Raw genomic sequence first — 20,837 nt, forward strand, 5'->3', positions numbered from 1 at the left:
TTGAAAAGTGATCTGTGTGTGCGTTCATGTTTTAGAAGGTTCTCTGAAAGACATGCAAAGCAATGAAGTCACATGATCCATCCAAAGATATATCACTACCAATATACTCACACCTGAATTATTCTCAGCCTATAGTGACGTTTATTTGCACATACACACCCTCAGAAACAAGCAACAATTTGATTTATGATCTCATTTTGTCTTGTGTGTGTGTGTGTGTGTCTCATTTCCTACTTTTAGAAGAGACGGGAAAACTGACTTTAAACTAAACACAAGAACCGTTACAAATTCATTTGACTTTTTAGACCTGTAGTATTTTTTATACACTATTTTATTTCATTTCTGAGACTTTCAAAATGTATGTATTAAAATGGTTTTGAAAAATTAATCAAGCAAATAAAATATTACCCAAAGTAAATAATTTCCTTGACAGTGATTTATAAATGTGTGCGGTCTTGGATAAATGTGGGTGTTAAGCCAACAGTGTTTATCTTGTTAATATGGATTCCATTTAATGACCGATTTATTTATTTGTTTATGTGTGTTAAATATTTATAATATACAATATATTTTTATATTTTACCACTAACGCTAACAGTATTTAAAGATTTTTCTTTTAGCACTAGAACACCCTTAGAATAAAATATTTCCCAGTATTTATAAAAGATAAGGTCCGTTTCATTAAGAATAATTTGTAGTTTTTATAATAATTATTTCTCTTCATACAAATGTGATTTCCGTAAAGCTTTTGATCTTCAACATTGAAGAGAAGTAGAAATTAATTTTAGAAGTTGAGGAATGAACATCATTAAGCTCATTTATTTAATGTTGGTTAAAGATAAATACAGAATTCCCTAGATTATTTTTTGGTTATTCATAAGTTCTATGTTTCGAAAGATAAAGGATGAACACTGAGCGGCTCCAGCGGGTAATGAAGTCTTCAAGTAAAAAGACTACACTGTCTGCATTGGGTTATAAATACATAGTGATAAAACTACAAGTGCATCTGTCGACTACTGGACCTGCTGATGATCAGTGAAGACGAAGTTCTTCAGGAGGCAGCAGTGTGTGGACGGCACTCCTCCGGGGATTTTAAAGATGGCATGCTGCAAAAACTCCCAAATGGGAGCAGAGGGCTTTGGATAGTTTATGGCATAGACATAAAACATTTTGAAACATAAATCCACAGCTTGAACTAAGGTCTCCTGTTCGATTGCCTCCCCGTTGAAAATGACGAACACTTCGGAGAAGTTCCCTTTGTCCCCGAGCACCAGCACGTGTGGATCCGGGCTCGTCTCGCTGTCCAGGTAATGAACCATATCAGTTCCAACCTTAAAACAATAAATAAAGTTCAGTTGACATGCATTGTGACAATATTCCATGGATACAATACATCTTTACAAATGAATAGGGCTGTCACTTTACGTTCGAAAATCGATTGCACACTCGATCGGACCAACAAGTTTCGAAAACGAAAATAGGGAATCGATTTTAACGGCCTTTTAGGTGGACAGATCAACACAGCACACAGAACATGTGGGATGCTGGAAAATAACAATGTCTTTTCTGTTCACCAAATGCTTTTTAGTATTCGCTATTACTTCAATGCAAGTGAACAAGCGCGCCGTTATGTGTTGCTCAGTGACGTGTGTGTGTTCAAGTACGCCAGAAATGAGCAGATTCTGCACAATACACTATTTAATATATCATGAGGACTCACGAGTTGCGTATTTGCACTAAATCCGCACAGATTTGGCTTAAACGATCTTCCCCAGCAAAGTGAGTAAACACAGAAACACGTCAGACTGGCTCGTGATTTGTCAGCGTTTCCCGCCAAAGCTCACTTTTACCTGCATTCGGCGGGTCGAGGGTGTTAATCTCAATGCTTGTCATTGTGCACGAAACTTCACGCCAATAAATCATCAGAAATATTGCTGACTTGTGCGTCTCAAGCGCCCTCTTTACGCTCGTCCTAACGCCTGTTAGGTGTCCGTGGATTTGCCGATATTTGATGTTGAAAATGGAAACGTCTTTAGAAATGGAAAATCGATTTTACAATCGATTCATTAGCCGCGTTTCCACTACCGGGCAAGGGCCGAGCCGTGCTAGTGCGTGCCAGGGCCAGTCGCGTTTCCACTGTCACTTCCGGGGCTTGATCGGGGCTTACTCTGGGCCAACGGCCAGGATTTCTGGCCCGTCGAATACCTTGGGCCAAAGCGGGCCAGCTCGGGCTAGAGGCGTGCTCAAGGTAAAAGGCGGAGTTTATCGGTGTTATGGAACGTTATGATCTGAAGCAAGATGCACATTTTCACAAACATGCACACTTCCCAAATTCCATGGTTCGACTTGATGGACGGTGTGCTGGGTCACCGTGTGCTGGGTCACCATCGGTGTGCTGGGTCACCGTGTGCTGGGTCACCATCGGTGTGCTGGGTCACCGTCCCTCTGTTAGTGGCGACTCGCGAGACAATCTGGACACTATTGCAGGCTTCAGCCACGGCCGGTGAGTTAATATACATGCTATCTTCCTAACTTAAAAAATAAATAAATTCATAATACCCGCTGAAATGGGTTGGGTTGTATGTATGACGTTTGATCCAGAAAGGCCTGTTAGGGGCGGGGTTTAGGGCAGCGCTGCGGGGCTACTGGCTCGGCTCGCTGTTAGCCCTGGCCCGGCCCTGGCCTGGCAGTGGAAACGCGGCTAATGAACATTTACTGTATGTCTCAAAAATCGAATAGGATTTTTTCACAAAAGTGACAGCCCTACAAATGAATCGAAGCAAAGTCAGCAGTGTTAAATTACACAGTGTAAATGTAACACTAAAGCAGTGCTGTAGAATTTAATAAAATGTTCACTCTAAGGGTGCGTTTACACGACAACAATATGCTTAAAGGGGTCATATAATGCCATTTTTGTACAATCTAATATGATTCTTTAGGGTCTAAATTAAAAGTTTGTAATATACTTTAATTAAAAATTCTCATTAGTATTATAAGAAAACACTTATTTTACCTGGTCAAAAACAGCTCTGTTTTCAGCACGCCGTTTCAGTGCATATGCCTTTAAATGATCATGAGCTCTGCTCACCCCGCCTCTCTGTTCTGCGCGTACACGTTTGTAACACAATAACCATAACGCATTGTTCATTATAAACGTGGGATTATGAATTATATGGAGAACGTCGTACATAGAAAACATGCAGTAATGTACCCTGAGTGTAAACCTTAGACGCATTCATTGTGAAGCGATTTGCAAAGATATAAATATTAATATAAAGGATAATAAAACGTTACACTCACTTGTTGTTCTAGAGGTTCAGCAGGAACACGAATATCTGGTACCGATCCTTTATTCAGGAGCAGCTTCTTAGCAAAACCAGCTTTATACTGACCCTCGTTTATAAAGCAGTCTGCTCCTACAGTAGTCACATTCAAATCCAGACTCAAAACACTTCTGTTTAGCTATGCATTTACTGAATGAGCACTGTGCCACAGTTCGTCCGACTGTTTTTACTGTACTTTATTTTATTTTTTATTCTAAACTGTTTTAATTATTTCCTCCTATGTAAAGCACTTTGAATTACCATTGTGTATGAAATGTGCTATATAAATAAACTTGCCTTGCCTTGCCTTGCTGAGAAATGATTCGCGCAAACATGAGAGCAGTGACGTTGCTCGTGGGGAATATTCCCTTCGAAAACAAACTCAGCCACTGCGTCTTCAGCGGTTCGGATTTAGGAACATTAAAATGACTGTGTTCGTTATTGCACCCAAGAACAGAACACCACAATCGCTTAGAGCCATTCTGCTCATAGACAGTGCTCCAGCATATCAACAATGACCGCGCCGGTCCACGCAGACTATGATTGACAGCTCTCACGAGCGAGGGCGGGTCTGTGTTGAAACGCGTCTGTCAATCAACAATCGTGGGAGGGGCGTCAGATCTGTGACGTCACACGGTCGAACGGCTCGATTTGAGGCAGGGGAAAACATATAAGGAGATTAAAACAAAACCACTGGATGGATTTTTATCATTATATGATGGTTGTGTACAGGCACTGCCAACACACATTTCAGTACAATCAACTTGTAAAAGTGCATGTACCATTATATGACCCCTTTAAAAAAGGAGTTTTCTGCGCACAGACGACACCATCATCAAAACGATCCCCGTTCACATGGATCTGGAAAAACGACTAAAAGCGCTGTATTCTGCTGCCAGGCCAGTAGAGGGCGATGAACACGTGACTGAACACATGATACGCATGTGCATGACGTCATCGTCTTCAGAGATTCACGGTTTTGTCATTTACACGGAGATCGTTTTAAAAAACTTGCAATTTGAAACCCGTTTTGTGTTTTCAGGCGCCCAAAACAGCGCTGGCGTGTAAACGATAGGCCAAAACGCATAAAAGGTTTTACGTTTTTAGTTGAAAGCGGTGTCGTAAACAGCCCCTGAGAGTGATGATTGAACATTAGTCACGACACCTGCTGTGAACAAGCACGATCCCTGAAGGAAAGAGGAGGAATGGATACAGTGTAATTTAATACAGCTGATTTTGCAGAGTTGCTTTTACTCACAGGTTGAATGTCGACGAAGCTGCGCTTCATTTCCGCATATGTTGGACGCACAATTTTCTCATTTGTGCGATATGGCGATGATGGCAGGATGACAGGAAGGCAATTTAAGGCAATTTCTCCACGAACATCTTTGAACGACAAGTTTACAGAGGAAACACATCAGAAAAAAAGTTAAGCTTGCAGTTGGCAACCATAGAAGAGCATTTGTGCTTAAAAAGTATATAAATGTGTATTTTGTTATAAATGTCCGCTGGTTTGTCTAGATAAGACTCTTATTCCTCGGCTGGATCGTGTCGAGACTTTGAAGCTGCACTGAAACTAGTGATGAGTGAGTAACTGTGTAAGTGATGTTACGTTCGTGAACGAATCGTTCTTTTTGAACGAATCTTTTAGGTGAACGAATCGTTCTCGTAATCCATTGAGTCATATGTCTCGTTCACTGAAATCCCTCCCTCCGCGCAGCGCATGCACAGCTCAGTGAACCGGGTATCTCTGTGGACTTTTTCAAAGAATGACTAAACCTCGAGCCGATAGCCTTCGAGTATGAGATGTGACGGAGCATGTGATTTGTTGTATGTAGTGAACGAATACGCCCTTCACTGACCGAGATCGCTCTGTTTTGAGTCTGAACGAGAGAGATCTCGTTCGTGAACGAATTGAACGAACTGGTACATTTCGTTCGTGAATGAAATGAATGAGAGTACCGGGTAGATCTGTCATTTAGCATGTGATTCAATCTCATTCAGCAATCAGCAGAAAGGGCATGCAAGGCGCAGTTATCGTGTGCACATACGATAGTTTATATTCATATTTAACATAACTCAACGTTTAATATAATCCTAGATTTATGAATGTGTATGTCTGACCAAATAATCAAAATGTTAATTATCCAAGAAAACCTTGTGCTTTGGTCATCTGAACCACTTATTTAGACTTATTTTATTAATTTAGTAAATTAGGCACACATTTTAACAAAGCCAAATCATTTTTTTTGTTACAAGTAAATACGCCCATTGACTTAAGACAGCACAAGAGACACTCTTTTTCACCCCCTGCTGGAGTATTTTTGTAATATGAAGAAATTGTCACTGAACGAATCATTTTGGTGAACGAACTGAAAATGAACGAGTCTCTGGAAAGAATAAAAATTTCCACCACTAACTGAAACTGACATTTGGACCTTCGACCCCCATTGAAGTCACTAAATGGAGAAACATCCTGGAGTGTTTTCCTCAAAAAACATTTATTTTTGACTGAAGAAAGAAAGACTTGAAAATCTTGGATGATGTGGGGGAGAGTAAATTATCAGGAAATTTTAATTCTGAACTGAACTACTCCTTTAACCCTAACTTCTTGTGCAGTTACTGAAAATTCAACCACTTAGACCCTCAGTCAACCAGTCAGAACACAATGGTACTCTGTGTGTGATTTTAATAGGACGTCCTACCTATTGGCAGTGTTTCCAGATTCTCTGGAAGGACGTCAGAAGCCTTGGGTTCTTTTTTTGTGAAAAGTAAAATCCGGTCAGTGAAGATAGGAGCCCAAAATTCATAAAGGCGGTCAGCATGGTCAGGGAATACAACTTCAAAGTCCTGTAATATCTAGATAAAAACAACAACAATAATGCTAGATTGCAAGTAACAATATAATAGGATGAAGCATTTTTGTTTTCTAAATTAATGTAGGATTTCTACTACAGGCTATAACAACCCTTCAGAAAACTGTACTCACCATTCCAGGAGAGTCGTGAAGTCTGGGATATTCTGCATTGATTTCTTCTATGGTTTTTGTTCCATGTGATCGAATCCATGCGGCTCGATGAGGGGCTGTGTGTCTCATGAACTCCATGACTTGGCTGTGAGGGCTTCTATTGTTCTTCAGCCACTCAATCATTGTTTGGATGACGGTCGAAGACAACTGTGACTCTATTGAAGTTAAAACACATTAAAATGAGGGAAAAAAGGTACTTGCCTGACTGCATTGTGCCAAGAGTAAAGTTTGGTGGAGGGGGGATTATGGCGTGAGGTTGTTTGGTGGAGGGGGAATTATGGCGTGGGGTTGTTAGGTGGAGGGGGGATTATGGCGTGGGGTTGTTTGGTGGAGGGGGGATTATGGCGAGGGGTTGTTTTGTGGAGGGAGGATTATGGCGTGGGGTTGTTTGGTGGAGGGGGGATTATGGTGTGGGGTTGTTTGGTGGAGGGGGGATTATGGTGTGGGGTTGTTTGGTGGAGGGGGAATTATGGCGTGGGGTTGTTAGGTGGAGGGGGGATTATGGCGTGGGGTTGTTTGGTGGAGGGGGGATTATGGCGAGGGGTTGTTTTGTGGAGGGAGGATTATGGCGTGGGGTTGTTTGGTGGAGGGGGGATTATGGCGAGGGGTTGTTTTGTGGAGGGGGGATTATGGTGTAGGGTTGTTTGGTGGAGGGGGGGATTATGGCGAGGGGTTGTTTTGTGGAGGGGGGATTATGGTGTAGGGTTGTTTGGTGGAGGGGGGATTATGGCGTGGGGTTGTTTGGTGGAGGGGGGATTATGGCGAGGGGTTGTTTTGTGGAGGGGGGATTATGGCGTGGGGTTGTTTTGTGGAGGGGGGATTATGGCGAGGGGTTGTTTTGTGGAGGGGGGATTATGGTGTAGGGTTGTTTGGTGGAGGGGGGATTATGGCGTGGGGTTGTTTTGTGGAGGGGGGATTATGGCGAGGGGTTGTTTTGTGGAGGGGGGATTATGGTGTAGGGTTGTTTGGTGGAGGGGGGGATTATGGCGAGGGGTTGTTTTGTGGAGGGGGGATTATGGCGTGGGGTTGTTTTGTGGAGGGGGGATTATGGCGTGGGTTTGTTTGGTGGAGGGGGGATTATGGTGTAGGGTTGTTTGGTGGAGGGGGGATTATGGGGTGGGGTTGTTTGGTGGAGGGGGGATTATGGTGGGGTTGTTTGGTGGAGGGGGGATTATGGTGTGGGTTGTTTGGTGGAGGGGGGATTATGGTGTGGGGTTGTTTGGTGGAGGGGGTATTATGGGGTGGGTTGTTTGGTGGAGGGGGGATTATGGTGTGGGGTTGTTTGGTGGAGGGGGGATTATGGCGAGAGGTTGTTTGGTGGAGGGGGGATTATGGTGTGGGGTTGTTTGGTGGAGGGGGGATTATGGTGTGGGGTTGTTTGGTGGAGGGGGGATTATGGTGTAGGGTTGTTTGGTGGAGGGGGGATTATGGCGAGGGGTTGTTTTGTGGAGGGGGGATTATGGCGTGGGGTTGTTTTGTGGAGGGGGGATTATGGCGTGGGTTTGTTTGGTGGAGGGGGGATTATGGTGTGGGGTTGTTTGGTGGAGGGGGGATTATGGCGTGGGGTTGTTTGGTGGAGGGGGGATTATGGTGTGGGGTTGTTTGGTGGAGGGGGGATTATGGCGTGGGGTTGTTTGGTGGAGGGGGGATTATGGCGTGGGGTTGTTTGGTGGAGGGGGGATTATGGTGTGGGTTGTTTGGTGGAGGGGGGATTATGGCGTGGGTTGTTTGGTGGAGGGGGGATTATGGCGAGGGGTTGTTTTTCATGGGTTGGGCTTGGCCCCTTAGTTCCAGTGAAAGGAACTCTTAATGCTTCAGCATACCAATACATTTTGGAGAATTTCATGCTCCCAACTTTAAAGGGAACAGTTTGTGGATGTTCCTGTTCCAGCATGACTGCGCTCCAGTGCACAAAGCAGGTCCATAAAGACATGGATGAGCGAGTTTGGTGTGGAGGAACTTGACAGGCCTGCACAGAGTCCTGACCTCGACCCGATATAACACCTTTGGGAATGAATTAGAGTGGAGACTGCGAGCCAGGCCTTCTCATCCCAACATCTGGTGCTGGTTGAGGAGAGAACCCCTGATATGATTGTAAAGCGCTTTGGGTGTACAGTAGTACATATGAAAGCGCTATATAAATGCCTCATTCATTCATTCATTCATCTGTGCCTCAAAAAGTCCCATAGACACAATCCTAAACCTTGAGGAAAGGCTTCCCAGAAGAGTTGAAGCAGTTTTAGCTGCAAAGAGTTTGATCAACCCCATATTAAACCCTACTGATTAAGAATGGGATGTCATTAAAGTTCATGTGCATGTAAAGGCAGACGTCCCAAAACATTTGGCAATATAGTGTATATAGTGAATGGATCTATTAGGCTATGCTATACACTATGTGCAAAAAATATCAAAATATAAACATTACATTTTAAACCAAAAAACAGACGATTACTTTACATCTTGAGGTTAAAATCCCTAAATTAAAAATGATAAAAACAATTTTAATCTATTTTAACAACATGATATTTGAAAACTAAGGTGAAGATTATCAGTCAAGCTTTAGTGTGTCCCTTACATAAAGCTACCGCATGACTGCAGAGGACCTGGGATACAGATGCTCAGATATTCTGCCTAAGATCTGGTGTCGTTTTTCACTAAAGACATGAAACAACACTGAGTTGGAATGGCATAGGAGATAGAAGTAGCTCAAACAGTAGAGCGTTGGTGCTTGCAACGCCAAGGTCATGGGTTCGATTCCCAGGGAAAGCAAGAACTGATAAGAATGTAAATGTGTACCTTGAAATGCAATGTAACTCGCTTTGGATAAAAGCGTCTGCCAAATGCATAAATGTAACTATCCCTTTCATTTTACAGTAATTATAGAGTTTTATGCCGTGCAAATTGTCTAAACAGCTAACGTACCAGCATTCTCTCTGCACACTAAAACCCTTTGCATATAAACACCCATCCCTAGCACGAACCTGGCAGTGGAAAACTGGGTCGGGAAGAGGAATTCTGGGATGGCTGTGGATTGCTGTGCTGTCTCTGGCCTCTCAGACGTTTCCTCACGTTGCGGAGTCTTTCTTCTAGATACCCGGTTGCAGGGTGACGATAGCGACAAGGTGTATACCACACCTCCTGCAACAAAACACATAATAAACCACTGTCATAATAAAGCAGGGACTAATTCTCCTTATCAGCCCTTGATTATCTTTTAATCAGAATGTGTCAGCACAACTTACATATCCGTATCCCTCATTGCTTTTCAGACAAGGAAACTGGACAGTTATTGCCAAAGCCATCTCCTTTTTGATCTCGGCTGTTGGGCTATACAAAGAAACATGAATATGAAACGCTCATATAGGCCAGTTTATTAATTCATCTCCACTGGTCAGGTGATTTTATCATTTAATAGTTCTACTCACGTTTCCCCAAACCTTTCCATCAAATGAGAAACCAACAACCGCACCATCTGACGTCGCTCCTTGAGGCTTAGGTGCCTGTCTCTGTCTAAAGATGATATTAACGCCGATCCTCCAGAATTGCTCAGTATTTCTCGTATATCCTGTGAAAAGAAGAACATTCAATTTGTTCTGAAGTATAATAAAACAATTACCAAAATTTAAGTTCAAGTGTATCAAAAGACGTGCTATTACAAAGGTTGAGTTGCTTGATCTTGTTTGGCAGCTTTCCAGTACTATCTGTGCTGGGGTCGGTGGGTCATTCCTCACAGGTGATTGATTGTTGACAGAGCTATTGCCCAGAGACTGTTTAAAATAAAATTAAAATAAAAGTAAATATCAGACGTTATCAGCAATGCAATGACAACGATGTGTAGCTGTAATGAAGATTCTTTAGTGCAGCTATGCAGAATTAGGCCCTGTCCCATTTCTCCCCCCTTAAAACTTCCACTTGGTTTTGAGTGCCCTCGAAAGTAAAGTTCCCTCAACGAGGGAAGTGGGGTTGAAGATCTTTCCCTATGAAATGGGACACCACTATATGCAAATTAGCGCGGCAATCCTCAATACGTCACGCGCAGCGTCAAAGTGTCTACTACTTCTACTACTATTTTCATTCATAAAATTGCCGGTTCCAGTTGTTGTGTTGCCTGTTGTGTGGGCTGTTTGTTTCGTTTATCTACATCTGATGAATCAACAGAGAAGACATGTGGAATATAGAAGACGCATTTCCGGTAATTTTGCCATATATTTGTTTGTATCTGATCGTTTAGAAGCGCACACAAAACCCAAAGTTTGCTTGTCTAACGTTAGTTGCAATCCGTTTCCGAACGCGCGCGCGCCGCCATGGGAACCGGGGCAACGTCTCTTGCGCGGATCATTGTGCTTTTAGTAGCTGTTTTTACCACCAACGTCCCGCAATTAAGAAACCGCAGACACTGCACTTTACAACAATCACCGATTGTGCTCAGTGCTGATTCTGACGTTAGGTTTGGGTTTAGAGAGAAATGACAGCGCGCTGTGAAGGGAAGATGATGCGCTAGACGAACGCGGCTAGTTTTGAATAATTTTACCTCACATATCTTCTTTTTATAATCCTTGGAAGCCAAAATCGAAAATAAAATTAGATTAACTAACTTACCCAGATCAGATGTATATTTGATTTGCTTTTGAAGCACTCGGCAGATATCATATGAACATCGTCAGATAGCTTCGTGAAATATTTTCTAACATTAGTGTTGAAAACTCAACAGTCCATTGGATGTGCATCAAACTAACATATTCCAACATATTTCGACATTTTAACATGCGTATTTGCGAAAATATACTTAAAATAAAATTGTTCCTTTCCAGCGGTGTCCGCCATCTTAGTTGAAAAATTTGACCGGCTCGCTGAGTTCGCAAGGTATCCTGGGTAATTTCATCTTCCACTTCGTTTTAAGCCTGCATCGGACCGCACTATGTTTTGAGGGTTGATTTTAAGGGGAGAATAGCACTCCCCCTTGCTCTTTGGAGTATTGGGACACCCTACCCCTACACGAGAACGCGCAAAAACAAGGGTTAGGGCAGAAATCTAGGGTAAGGGGAGGTATTGGGACGCAGCCTTAGTCTCACCCTTTCCAATCTTCCAAGCTACCTATAATATCATATCATATCGATCACAAGTTCAGTATGGAGTACCTCAAGGCTCAGTACTAGGACCGTTGCTGTACATGCTCCCCTTGGGAGATATCATTAGGAAGCATGGCATTAGCTTTCACTGTTACGCTGATGAAGCTCTATATTTCTTTGTGCCCCGACGAAACTTATCAATTCACAAAATTAGCTGCTGATATAAAAAATTGGTGACTAGTAATTTCCTGCTACTTAATTCTGAAAAATTCTAATGATTGGACCAAAAACCTCTGCATGTTATACCCTAGATTAGAATACTGTCTAACACTTGATGGCTGCTCTGTCAAGTCTTCGCCGTCGGTTAGGAACCTGGGTGTGCTGTTTGATACCAATCTTTCATTTAAAAGCCACATTTCTAGCATCTGTAAAACCACATTCTTCCATCTTAAAAATACGACATCTGCACTCAGTGACAAATGTAGAACAGTTAGTTCATGCGTTCCTGACCTCATGGCTAGATTACTGTAATGCTCTACTGGGTGGTTGCCCTGCACGCTTAATAAACAAACTACAGCTGGTCCAAAATGCAGCAGATCAAGTTCTTACCAGAACCAGGAAGTATGACCATATTAGGGCGGTTCTATCAACACTGCATTGGCTCCCTATTAAACATTGTATACATTTAAAAAAAAAATTGCTAATTACTTACAAAGCAATAAAGGGTTTAACTCCCCAGTACTTGAGCGAGCTCTTCATGCATTATCGTTAGTGCTGGGCAACGATTAAAAAATTTAATCGCGATTAATCGCATGATTTTCTTGCGATTAATCGCGATTAATCGCATTGTTACGTGCAAAATTGAATAATGAATTCTAAAGTAGTGTATTGCGCACTTTTGATTTAAATGTACTGCTACAAAAGTGCAATAACATGTGGTTTGCAAAAACTTTAAACAAATAAGGTGATTTTATACCAGCAGTATTCCCTTTACACAGTATCAATAAAATATTTCTTGTAAATCTCAACTTAAACATTAACGTAATCAAATATTTAAACAAAGCTATTTGCCACTACCTTTTATCTAGCTTGTTAAAACGAGTCCAGTTTTCTTTTTTTTTTCTTTTTTTCTGAACAGGTATTTTGTATCAGGGAGCAGCAGAAACAGTCTATGTAGTCAAAGGGTCATGATCACTACTACAGATATAAGTCGACCAACGTTACTTCTCTGATAGCAGCTTAGGTTTGGTCATGGCATGCCATGGTTTCCCACATAAGATTACATTAAACAGAGGTAGCTGTGTAGCGCGCGTACCCTGACGTGCATCTCTCCAAAAATGTAACGTCAATTCTACGCGTACCGCAAGCGCTGTGATTGCTAGAACCGCTCCCCGGGTTTCACACTCTCCCTCTGCATGTGTAATTGCGCGTCAACGCGGACAACGACGCAGATATATAAATGAAAACCAACGCGTAGTCTATAGCGTAGAGGCTCCTGCATAGGTCCGACGCAGAAGTATAAATCAGCCTAGAGTGAGGTGAAGTGGTCGAGCACAGGTGCAGCGACAAGCGGGTGCGTTCCTGTGAAACTGTTGCGGTCATGCTCGCCTCACGCACGCGCCCGCGCGTTGCCGAAGTTGAATAGTCTAACTTTTTGTACACGACGCGCAGCACAAATCATTGGAAGAGAGACTGATCCTCGGCTCGCTGTTTGTGAGTTTCCAGAATCTAAATAGTTATCAGGACATCAACAGGAGGGAATTCACATGGCAGAGCATCCCCGCTAAACTAAACGCAGGCCTATCAGGTAAAGTTATGTTTAATTTTAATTTAAGTTAAAAAGGCTACAGCTGCGTAGCGCACAGAAGCCGTTGCCATGGTTACTATCCATAGAGCGCCTGTCATTCACTCGCGGAGCGCTGTCTCCCTTTCTGTTCACCTGAGAGAACCTGCCAAAGCCTCTCCACTGCTTGTTTGGGTGGGTTATTTGCTGGCTGACCAACATCCCACCCCTCCTGTGATCATGGTTTGACTGTAGGCCTATGTGTATTCAGAGCCAGTGAGCAACGGACTTTCAAAATAATAATAATAAAAAAAACTGCATTAACGCGCGATAAAAAAATTGTCGGCATTAATTAATAAATGCGTTAACGCGATAATAACGTGTTAACTTGCCCAGCACTAATTCTCGTCCTTCACGTTTATGGTCCTCAAAATTCTGTCCAGTTGATAATAACTAGAATATCAAAATCAACTTCAGATTGGTAGATCCTTTTCCTTTTTAGCACCTAAACTTTGGAATAGTCTTCCTAACACTGTTCGGGAAGCAGACACACTCTGTAAGTTTAAATCTAGACTAAAACCCATCAGCAAATTCCCTATCCAGCACATCATTGTACTCACCATTCCAGGAAAGTCGTGAAGTTTGGGATATTCTCCATTGATTTCTTCTATGGTTTCCGTTCCAGGGGATCGAATCCATGCGGCTTGATGAGGTGCTGTTTGTCCCATGAACTCCATGACTTGGCTGTGAGGGCCTCTATTGTTCTTCAGCCACTCAAGCATTGTGTGAATGTCAGTCGAAGACAACTCTGACTCTATTGAAGTTAAAACACATTAACATAAAATCATGAACATCTGGCAACCACAAGCAGGAATGATAGTGGAGGCTTATTAATGCAAGATAACAGAGGAAAAAGAGAGCCGAATGAGAGTGAGTCGGACTCACAGATCAGCAGCAGGAGTCAGATTTCATTTATCACATGACGAGAGGCGAGGCGAGCTGATTGACAAGACGATGGCGGAAGATTTGTTTTCAAAGCTAAATGTAAAAGTGCCTATTTGGCAATATTCTGGATTTAAACCCAATGCTAATATTGAACCTGCAAACATTATTGAGGCAATCTGTAAAATGTGCCTGATAAAGGTGGCAGCACCTGGAGATAACGCTTAATTTACACACACCTTTAAGCGCAAAAACAAATTCACACAAACATTGTGTCGACATGCCAGTCTTGGCGAGTATCCTAGCAAACCATAAGTATGTCTTTAGTGAACATAAACAGCTGAGAAAGACAACGCATGTGTAACAGTAGCAGTGTACTGGACCAGTGCAATATGTCTTAAAGTGACAACAGCCTAATATTCTATGTTTTTACTGTTAACAAAACAAAAGCAAATCACTCACTGCTCTTAATTGAATAGCTTTTGTAACTTTAATAAGAATTAATCTTTAATGTAAACAGTCAAATATGCAATGCTATTTTACATTTGATTAATTTATTCAATTTATGTTCCTGAAAACTAATGTGAAACCTACCTGGAAAACAGTTTATTTTATTTGTATCTTTGCTACTTTGTATTTATTTGTGCTGTTCCTTGCCAAGATTATTTGTTCTTGTTTTATTTATTTTTATTTGATCCTTTTTTCCCTGAACATAGCACTAAAACCGTGATACAAACCGAACCGTGAGTGATTTGAATCATTACACCCCTAATATACACATATATATACACACACACACACCCATCCCTAGTTCGTACCTGGCAATGGAAAACTGGTTTGGGAAGATGAATTCTGGGATGGCTGTTTCCTCAGACGTTTCCTCACGTTGCGGAGTCTTTCTTCTAGATACCCGGTTGCAGGGTGACGATAGCGACAAGGTGTATACCACACCTCCTGCAACAAAACACATAATAAACCACTGTCATAATAAAGCAGGGACTAATTCTCCTTATCAGCCCTTGATTATCTTTTAATCAGAATGTGTCAGCACAACTTACATATCCGTATCCCTCATTGCTTTTCAGACAAGGAAACTGGGCAGTTATTGCCAAAGCCATCTCCTTTTTGATCTCGGCTGTTGGGCTATACAAAGAAACAAGCATATGAAACGCTCATATAGGCCAGTTTATTAATTCATCTCCACTGGTCAAGTGATTTTATCATTTAATAGTTCTACTCACTTTTCCCCAAACCTTTCCATCAAATGAGAAACCAACAACCGCACCATCTGACATCGGTCCTTGAGGCTTAGGTGCCTGTCTCTGTCTAAAGATGATATTAACGCCGATCCTCCAGAATTGCTCAGTATTTCTCGTATATCCTGTGAAAAGAAGAACATTCAATTTGTTCTTAAACATAATAAAATATCAGCCTAAAATTTAAGTTCAAGTGTATCGAAAGACGTGCTATTACAAAGGTTGAGTTGCTTGATCTTGTTTGGCAGCTTTCCAGTACTATCTGTGCTGGGGTCGGTAGGTCATTCCTCACAGGTGATTGACTGGGACATGATTGATTGTTGACAGAGCTATTGCCCAGAGACTGTTTAAAAGAGGGAAAAGAATGTAAATATCAGACGTTATCAGCTATAAACTGTAGATCCTTCAGTGCAGCTTTGCAGAATTTTTGCAGTCATGAAAGCTTATCGTTAGCTTGCGTTAAACAAAACAAAACAAAAAAAAGAGAAAATGTCTCACTGCTCTTGATTGAATCACTTTAGTAACTTTAATAAGATTAAATGTATATTTACCATAGTAAAGACTATGCAGTTTTTTATACATTTGATTAGCCTAATTTTTATGTAGTATTTCTAGTTCTTGAAGTTTGTCAGGTATGTCTTTTCATGCGTCTAATATGTTCTATTGAAGTTTGTTTTCTTTGCTCTTTCTTTATCAGTGTTTACTTGTCTTCAGTAAGCAGAGTTTTTTTCAGGTGAGTATTAGTTTTTTTTTAATTATATAATTTTTTTTGATAATTATGAAATTTGTGATCTAAGCTTTTGATCATATCGCCCACCCCTAATGCACCAACAACCAAGTGCTTCCAAAACTTGGTCAGGAACAACAGCTGAGAGCACAGCATCATTGGGCGCCTGTATGCCACACAGGACAAGCAGAACGGAGAGTTGTTTAGACACGGGTGGCTGGTCATTCGAGGGCACTGGTATTCTAGCATTTATTTTAAAGAACAGGCTGCAATGGTGCTGTTGGACTGCCATCTGTCTCTCGCTGCCAGTTAATGCATCCAAACGCTCGACATATGAAATGCATGGAAACGGCAAAGTCTCTGACTAAATGAAACCCCTGTTTTAGCAGTAGTTCAGCTGCTCCCTCAAATTGATTGTTTATGGTACTGACATTAGGATGATCTGAGTGAGCAGATTCAGATTATTTTATTTAATGCCATGTCAGCATTCAAAGCTATTTTCATGGCAAAAAATCCATTACAAAAATACAATATCATATAAATACAATAAAAAACAAATACAAAAATAGCAAGTCATATTATACAAGATTTTTTAAATTAACATATGATTAAAAAAAAATCTAAAACCACCGTTTCAGGCATAATCTTATTAAATATGTCCTTAAGTGAAGTAACTTCATAAAAGAGCATTCTGTATTAAGTCCAGGACAATCCAATAAAAAATGTTTGACAGATAAGGGAATCTCACAAAACATGCATAAAGTTGTGTCTTCACCTTTAAGTGAAAAACCATGGGTCAAACTTATGTGACCCATACGACATCTGGCGTAGACCACTTGATTCTGAGTGAGCAAGTCGATGTAGAAGAGCTATTTACAATATCAGTGATCAAAGTAGCGGTTTACTTCACCGTGTAATTAATTGGTGGCTGTGTTGGAATATGTTGATTGTGCAAATGATCTGTTGTGGATGATGACTGTTTGACACATTTTAATATGCGTCTCCTCTATGATCATAAGAAATTGAATGTTCTGCATTTGTATAACATCGTGTTAATGTCATCAAATTTGGATGTGCAAAAAGTAATTCTGTTTTTCCCCAAACCTGACTGACTGCACTTGAAACATGTGATCAAAAAAGCTGTTGTTTGTTTAGTGAGTGTAAACTTACTCCCAGAAGTTCTGAATGATATTTCTTGAATTTAACCCTGAAACCAATTCTTGGAATTAGAGCGGCGATGCTGGCGTCGTCCAGTAGCATGAAACTTTCCTCATCCACTCCTTCCTCTGTGTTAAGATGAACAAGAAAAAGAACATGTGTTGTGTGTGTCCTAGTGCATTATTTCCCTTCTTAAATAATTTGATAAATTCATGTCATATATCACTTTATCCTATAAAACCTATTTGGTTTGAAATCATTTTTAGTACATTTAAATAATACATATTTTATGTTTTGTTATCTTATTTACCTTAATGAAATGTTATTTAACCTAAACTTGTTTAAACACATTGTTCATGACTCAAAAATATGCAGATCTGTTTTGAAAATATATATTTTTAAAACACCTTTTTTTAAGCTTTACATGTCAATGACCCATTAATGACTAATTTAAATAGCTTACCTTGAAATGTTTCAATTAAATGGCAGAGGTTCCACTGCTGTAGTCTTTCCTTCACATAGGAATCCATTTCTCTAAAACATAAGTACACACATTTAGTACAACACATTATAAATGCAAAAACAGCAGTAGTTTTATAAGAAAAATGATTAAGGCTATTGGCTATTCCACTTCTGTAATACATTTATTAACAGTTAACGTTACATTCATGACAATATATCAATTGTAGTGGCACCAGTACAAAAATAGCAGTCCGGAATATAGTAAATATGGCGTAATGCTATAGGCTACAATGATTTTATTGACCTACTTAGTTTATCGACATTCATCATGTAAGCAGCCATTAATATTGTTAACTTTAATATACATCTAAATTGTTTGATTAGTCTTTTTACTCTATACTGCTAGCGAGCTAACTGTGATAATACAATCGATAGAGGACAACAAAACTGACTCACAACTTAATGATACAAAATGTAAGTCTCAATAGACAATACTTAATGTTATAATAATACATCATAAAACGATACGACTTACCTTTTACATTCATGTATATCGTTGACTGTCACTCGACCGTTAAAATTCGAACCGTCGCCGCGGGAACCGTATTTAACCCAAAAGCTGGGTTGTTACTAAATATAACCCAACAATGTAAAGTTAACCCAGCAGTGACCCAGTTTGTGTAACCCAGTGGTTGGGGTTAAAAAACAAAAACCTAACGTTTATTTTAAGCGTTATAAAGTAAATTAACTGGAAAATGCTGTGTCGTCATGAAAGCCTTACAACCCCCCGCGGGAATAGTGTATTTTTGTGAAGAAGAACGATAGGAACAGAACGGCTTCTTCTTCTGTGGGTTTAATGGCGGGTCGCACACCAGCTTTGGGCGCATACCGCCCCCTCCCGTGAGTGAGAGTGAAGTGATGAGACCTACTTTATACAGTGAGTCTATAGATGAGATACAGTCTCTTGAAGAGTGTTGGTGGCCAGACAGTTAACAGCAGCCACTTCTATAGTATTTGTTTTTCTACTATAGAAGTAAATGGCTACCGTCAACTGTTTGATTAACAACGTTCTTTAAAATATCTAATTTTGTGTTCAACAGAAGAAGATACTCGTTTAGGTTTGGAACAACACAAAATGTTCATTTTTTGGTGAGCCATCCCTTTAAGTCCATTATTCTTAGTGCGTTATACGTCAGGTTAACTAAATAACCAAGGAGGTATTATTGGGGAAACTGTAACTGTTGATGAAAATGTTATATTATTTAATGATATTCCATGAAAAACATATTCCTGCTAAGTTTGTTGTCTCCCAACTCTATTATTGTTTTTTCTTCTATTATTGGTCTGTTTTATGCCCTTGTACATTGATCCAGTATGCTACATATCATTTTTGACGTCTTATGTCTATTGGAGACTCTCCTGGCTCAACATGGCTGAAACTGGAGTTGTTTGAATTGCACCTGTAATATGAATAAAATCTGACTTCATAAGTGATGCAGATCCATATATCCATATACTACTACATCTATAGTCCACAACAGACCAAAGAAGAGTAGGGTATGGCGATCACTGATTGTTTGTCCCCATTCGTGGCTTACTAAACATAGGTTTAGTGCTTTGCTGCATTTCTGTTCGATATTGACATGATTTTCTGATGTTAATATTGACTATATGGAACGTGCTTGAGAACTTCTGCAATAATATAAGCCACTATATATGACAATATATGTCACTTGTTGTTGGTGTGTCGTTATCTTCAATGTCCTGAGGAAGCTTTAACAGCATTAATAGTGTAATACTTAGTTTATGTAAAGCCTAGCAAATGTAAAATGACATAAAAAAGACCCGTTCCTCAGTGTTCCTTCTCAGCAAAATTCAATTCGACCATCAGTTTTCACACTTTCATGTGGAAAAAAAGTATAAATTAAAGATTTATTGGGCACTTTAGTTAGATTTATTCAACACAATAAGAGTTTTCTCAAGTGTGCAGAAATCCGAGCACTGACTGACAGCTTCAGTGATTATAAAGGGAGGGAGAGCGCGGTGTTCGCTTTATTGTTTTTCATGAGACTTTGTGAGTACTTCATAAACGTAGTGATTTTATAGTGCTTTTTTTATAGTGACCTAGCGATGTTTCATATCTATTCAAAAGCAAAATGTGTGAAAAAATATACTACATTAATATGAGCCAATAAATGCTCCTCTGCCGCCATCTACTGGTTATAGTGGTAATTAATGTCTTTTTATTTAAACATGTTGGATTTCCTACATCTTGAAACATCCCGTTTCACAAATGGAGACAATCTCAGAAGAATGAAGAAATAATCTTTTTAGTCATCACATTAAAAACAACATTTGAATGGAAAAATGTTGTGTGCATGTTAATTGTGTTTCTTATTCCAACGTTCCCATTCGATTCAATTCTTTATTGCAATCAATAAAACTGGTTAATTGTCAAATTAGGTAAATGTGGTAACTGCATTGAAATATAAATACAACTGTAAATGCCCAATGCGGAAACAAGGACGTGCATATGTTCAATTTAGAGTCAAACTATAGACCTAAATATTTGAGTGAAACTGCTTAATTCACGAACAAGAACAAATGAAGGGCGGGGCTTTATTTCCACGTGGGGGATAGTTGTGGTTTGCTATTGGTTGGTATCATGTGAGTGACAGGTTGCCCCGCCCTCGCACCGAGAAGAGAAGACGCAAGAGGTTATTGTAATTCAAGATTTCGAGGCACATGAAGGAAAAAACAATGATGTGCACTGATAAATTCATAATAAATACGGCAATATTCCATAATTTAAAAAATGGGTCTATTTTGATTTCATGGTGATTTTAAGTTTTCGTTGCATATTGCAGGTGCTTCAAAAATAATTTTGAGCTCATTCGCACCTGCATGCATTTACATTTTAGAGGTGATCATTCCTTATAGTCACACCGCTTGTTTTATTAGATTATGAACCAAATACTAATTAGAGAATTAACCTGCGCGCCACGAGCGTTACATTAAAGGAAAAGCACTCGCGCGCGTACAGTACAGTGCAAAAGAAAACAGTTCGTTTTTGATGAATCTATCTTTAT

General features: G+C 40.3%; 1 protein-coding gene across 1 annotated transcript; it reads right to left on the reverse strand.

The window, feature by feature from the left end:
* Positions 1-1,013: 1,013 nt before the first annotated feature.
* Positions 1,014-18,520, reverse strand: si:dkey-286j15.1 (uncharacterized protein LOC796378 homolog). Its single transcript, XM_056270145.1, has 16 exons — positions 18,284-18,520; positions 17,750-17,820; positions 17,299-17,414; positions 15,619-15,744; positions 15,387-15,526; positions 15,204-15,288; positions 14,964-15,099; positions 13,824-14,017; positions 10,008-10,118; positions 9,777-9,916; positions 9,594-9,678; positions 9,333-9,489; positions 6,313-6,506; positions 6,029-6,182; positions 4,582-4,709; positions 1,014-1,331 (listed from the first exon to the last, which is right to left on the reverse strand). The coding sequence occupies exons 2-16, from the start codon at positions 17,814-17,816 to the stop codon at positions 1,014-1,016; spliced, it is 2,151 nt and encodes a 716-aa protein (XP_056126120.1). The 5' UTR covers positions 17,817-17,820; positions 18,284-18,520.
* Between the last annotated feature and the right edge of the window lie 2,317 nt (positions 18,521-20,837).

This window comes from Rhinichthys klamathensis, unplaced genomic scaffold (assembly GCF_029890125.1).
Source record: "Rhinichthys klamathensis goyatoka isolate OS25496 unplaced genomic scaffold, OSU_Roscu_1.1 h1tg000298l_1, whole genome shotgun sequence".
Classification (NCBI taxonomy): Eukaryota; Metazoa; Chordata; class Actinopteri; order Cypriniformes; family Leuciscidae; genus Rhinichthys; species Rhinichthys klamathensis.

Coding starts and splice junctions, on each gene's coding strand:
- si:dkey-286j15.1 (XM_056270145.1), bottom strand. CDS start 17,816: ATGGATTCCTATGTGAAGGAAAGACTACAGCAGTGGAACCTCTGCCAT. Junction 15,527..15,618: donor GATCAAGCAACTCAACCTTT/GTAATAGCACGT, acceptor TTCTTTTCACAG/GATATACGAGAAATACTGAG. Junction 6,183..6,312: donor TTCACGACTCTCCTGGAATG/GTGAGTACAGTT, acceptor GTTTTTATCTAG/ATATTACAGGACTTTGAAGT.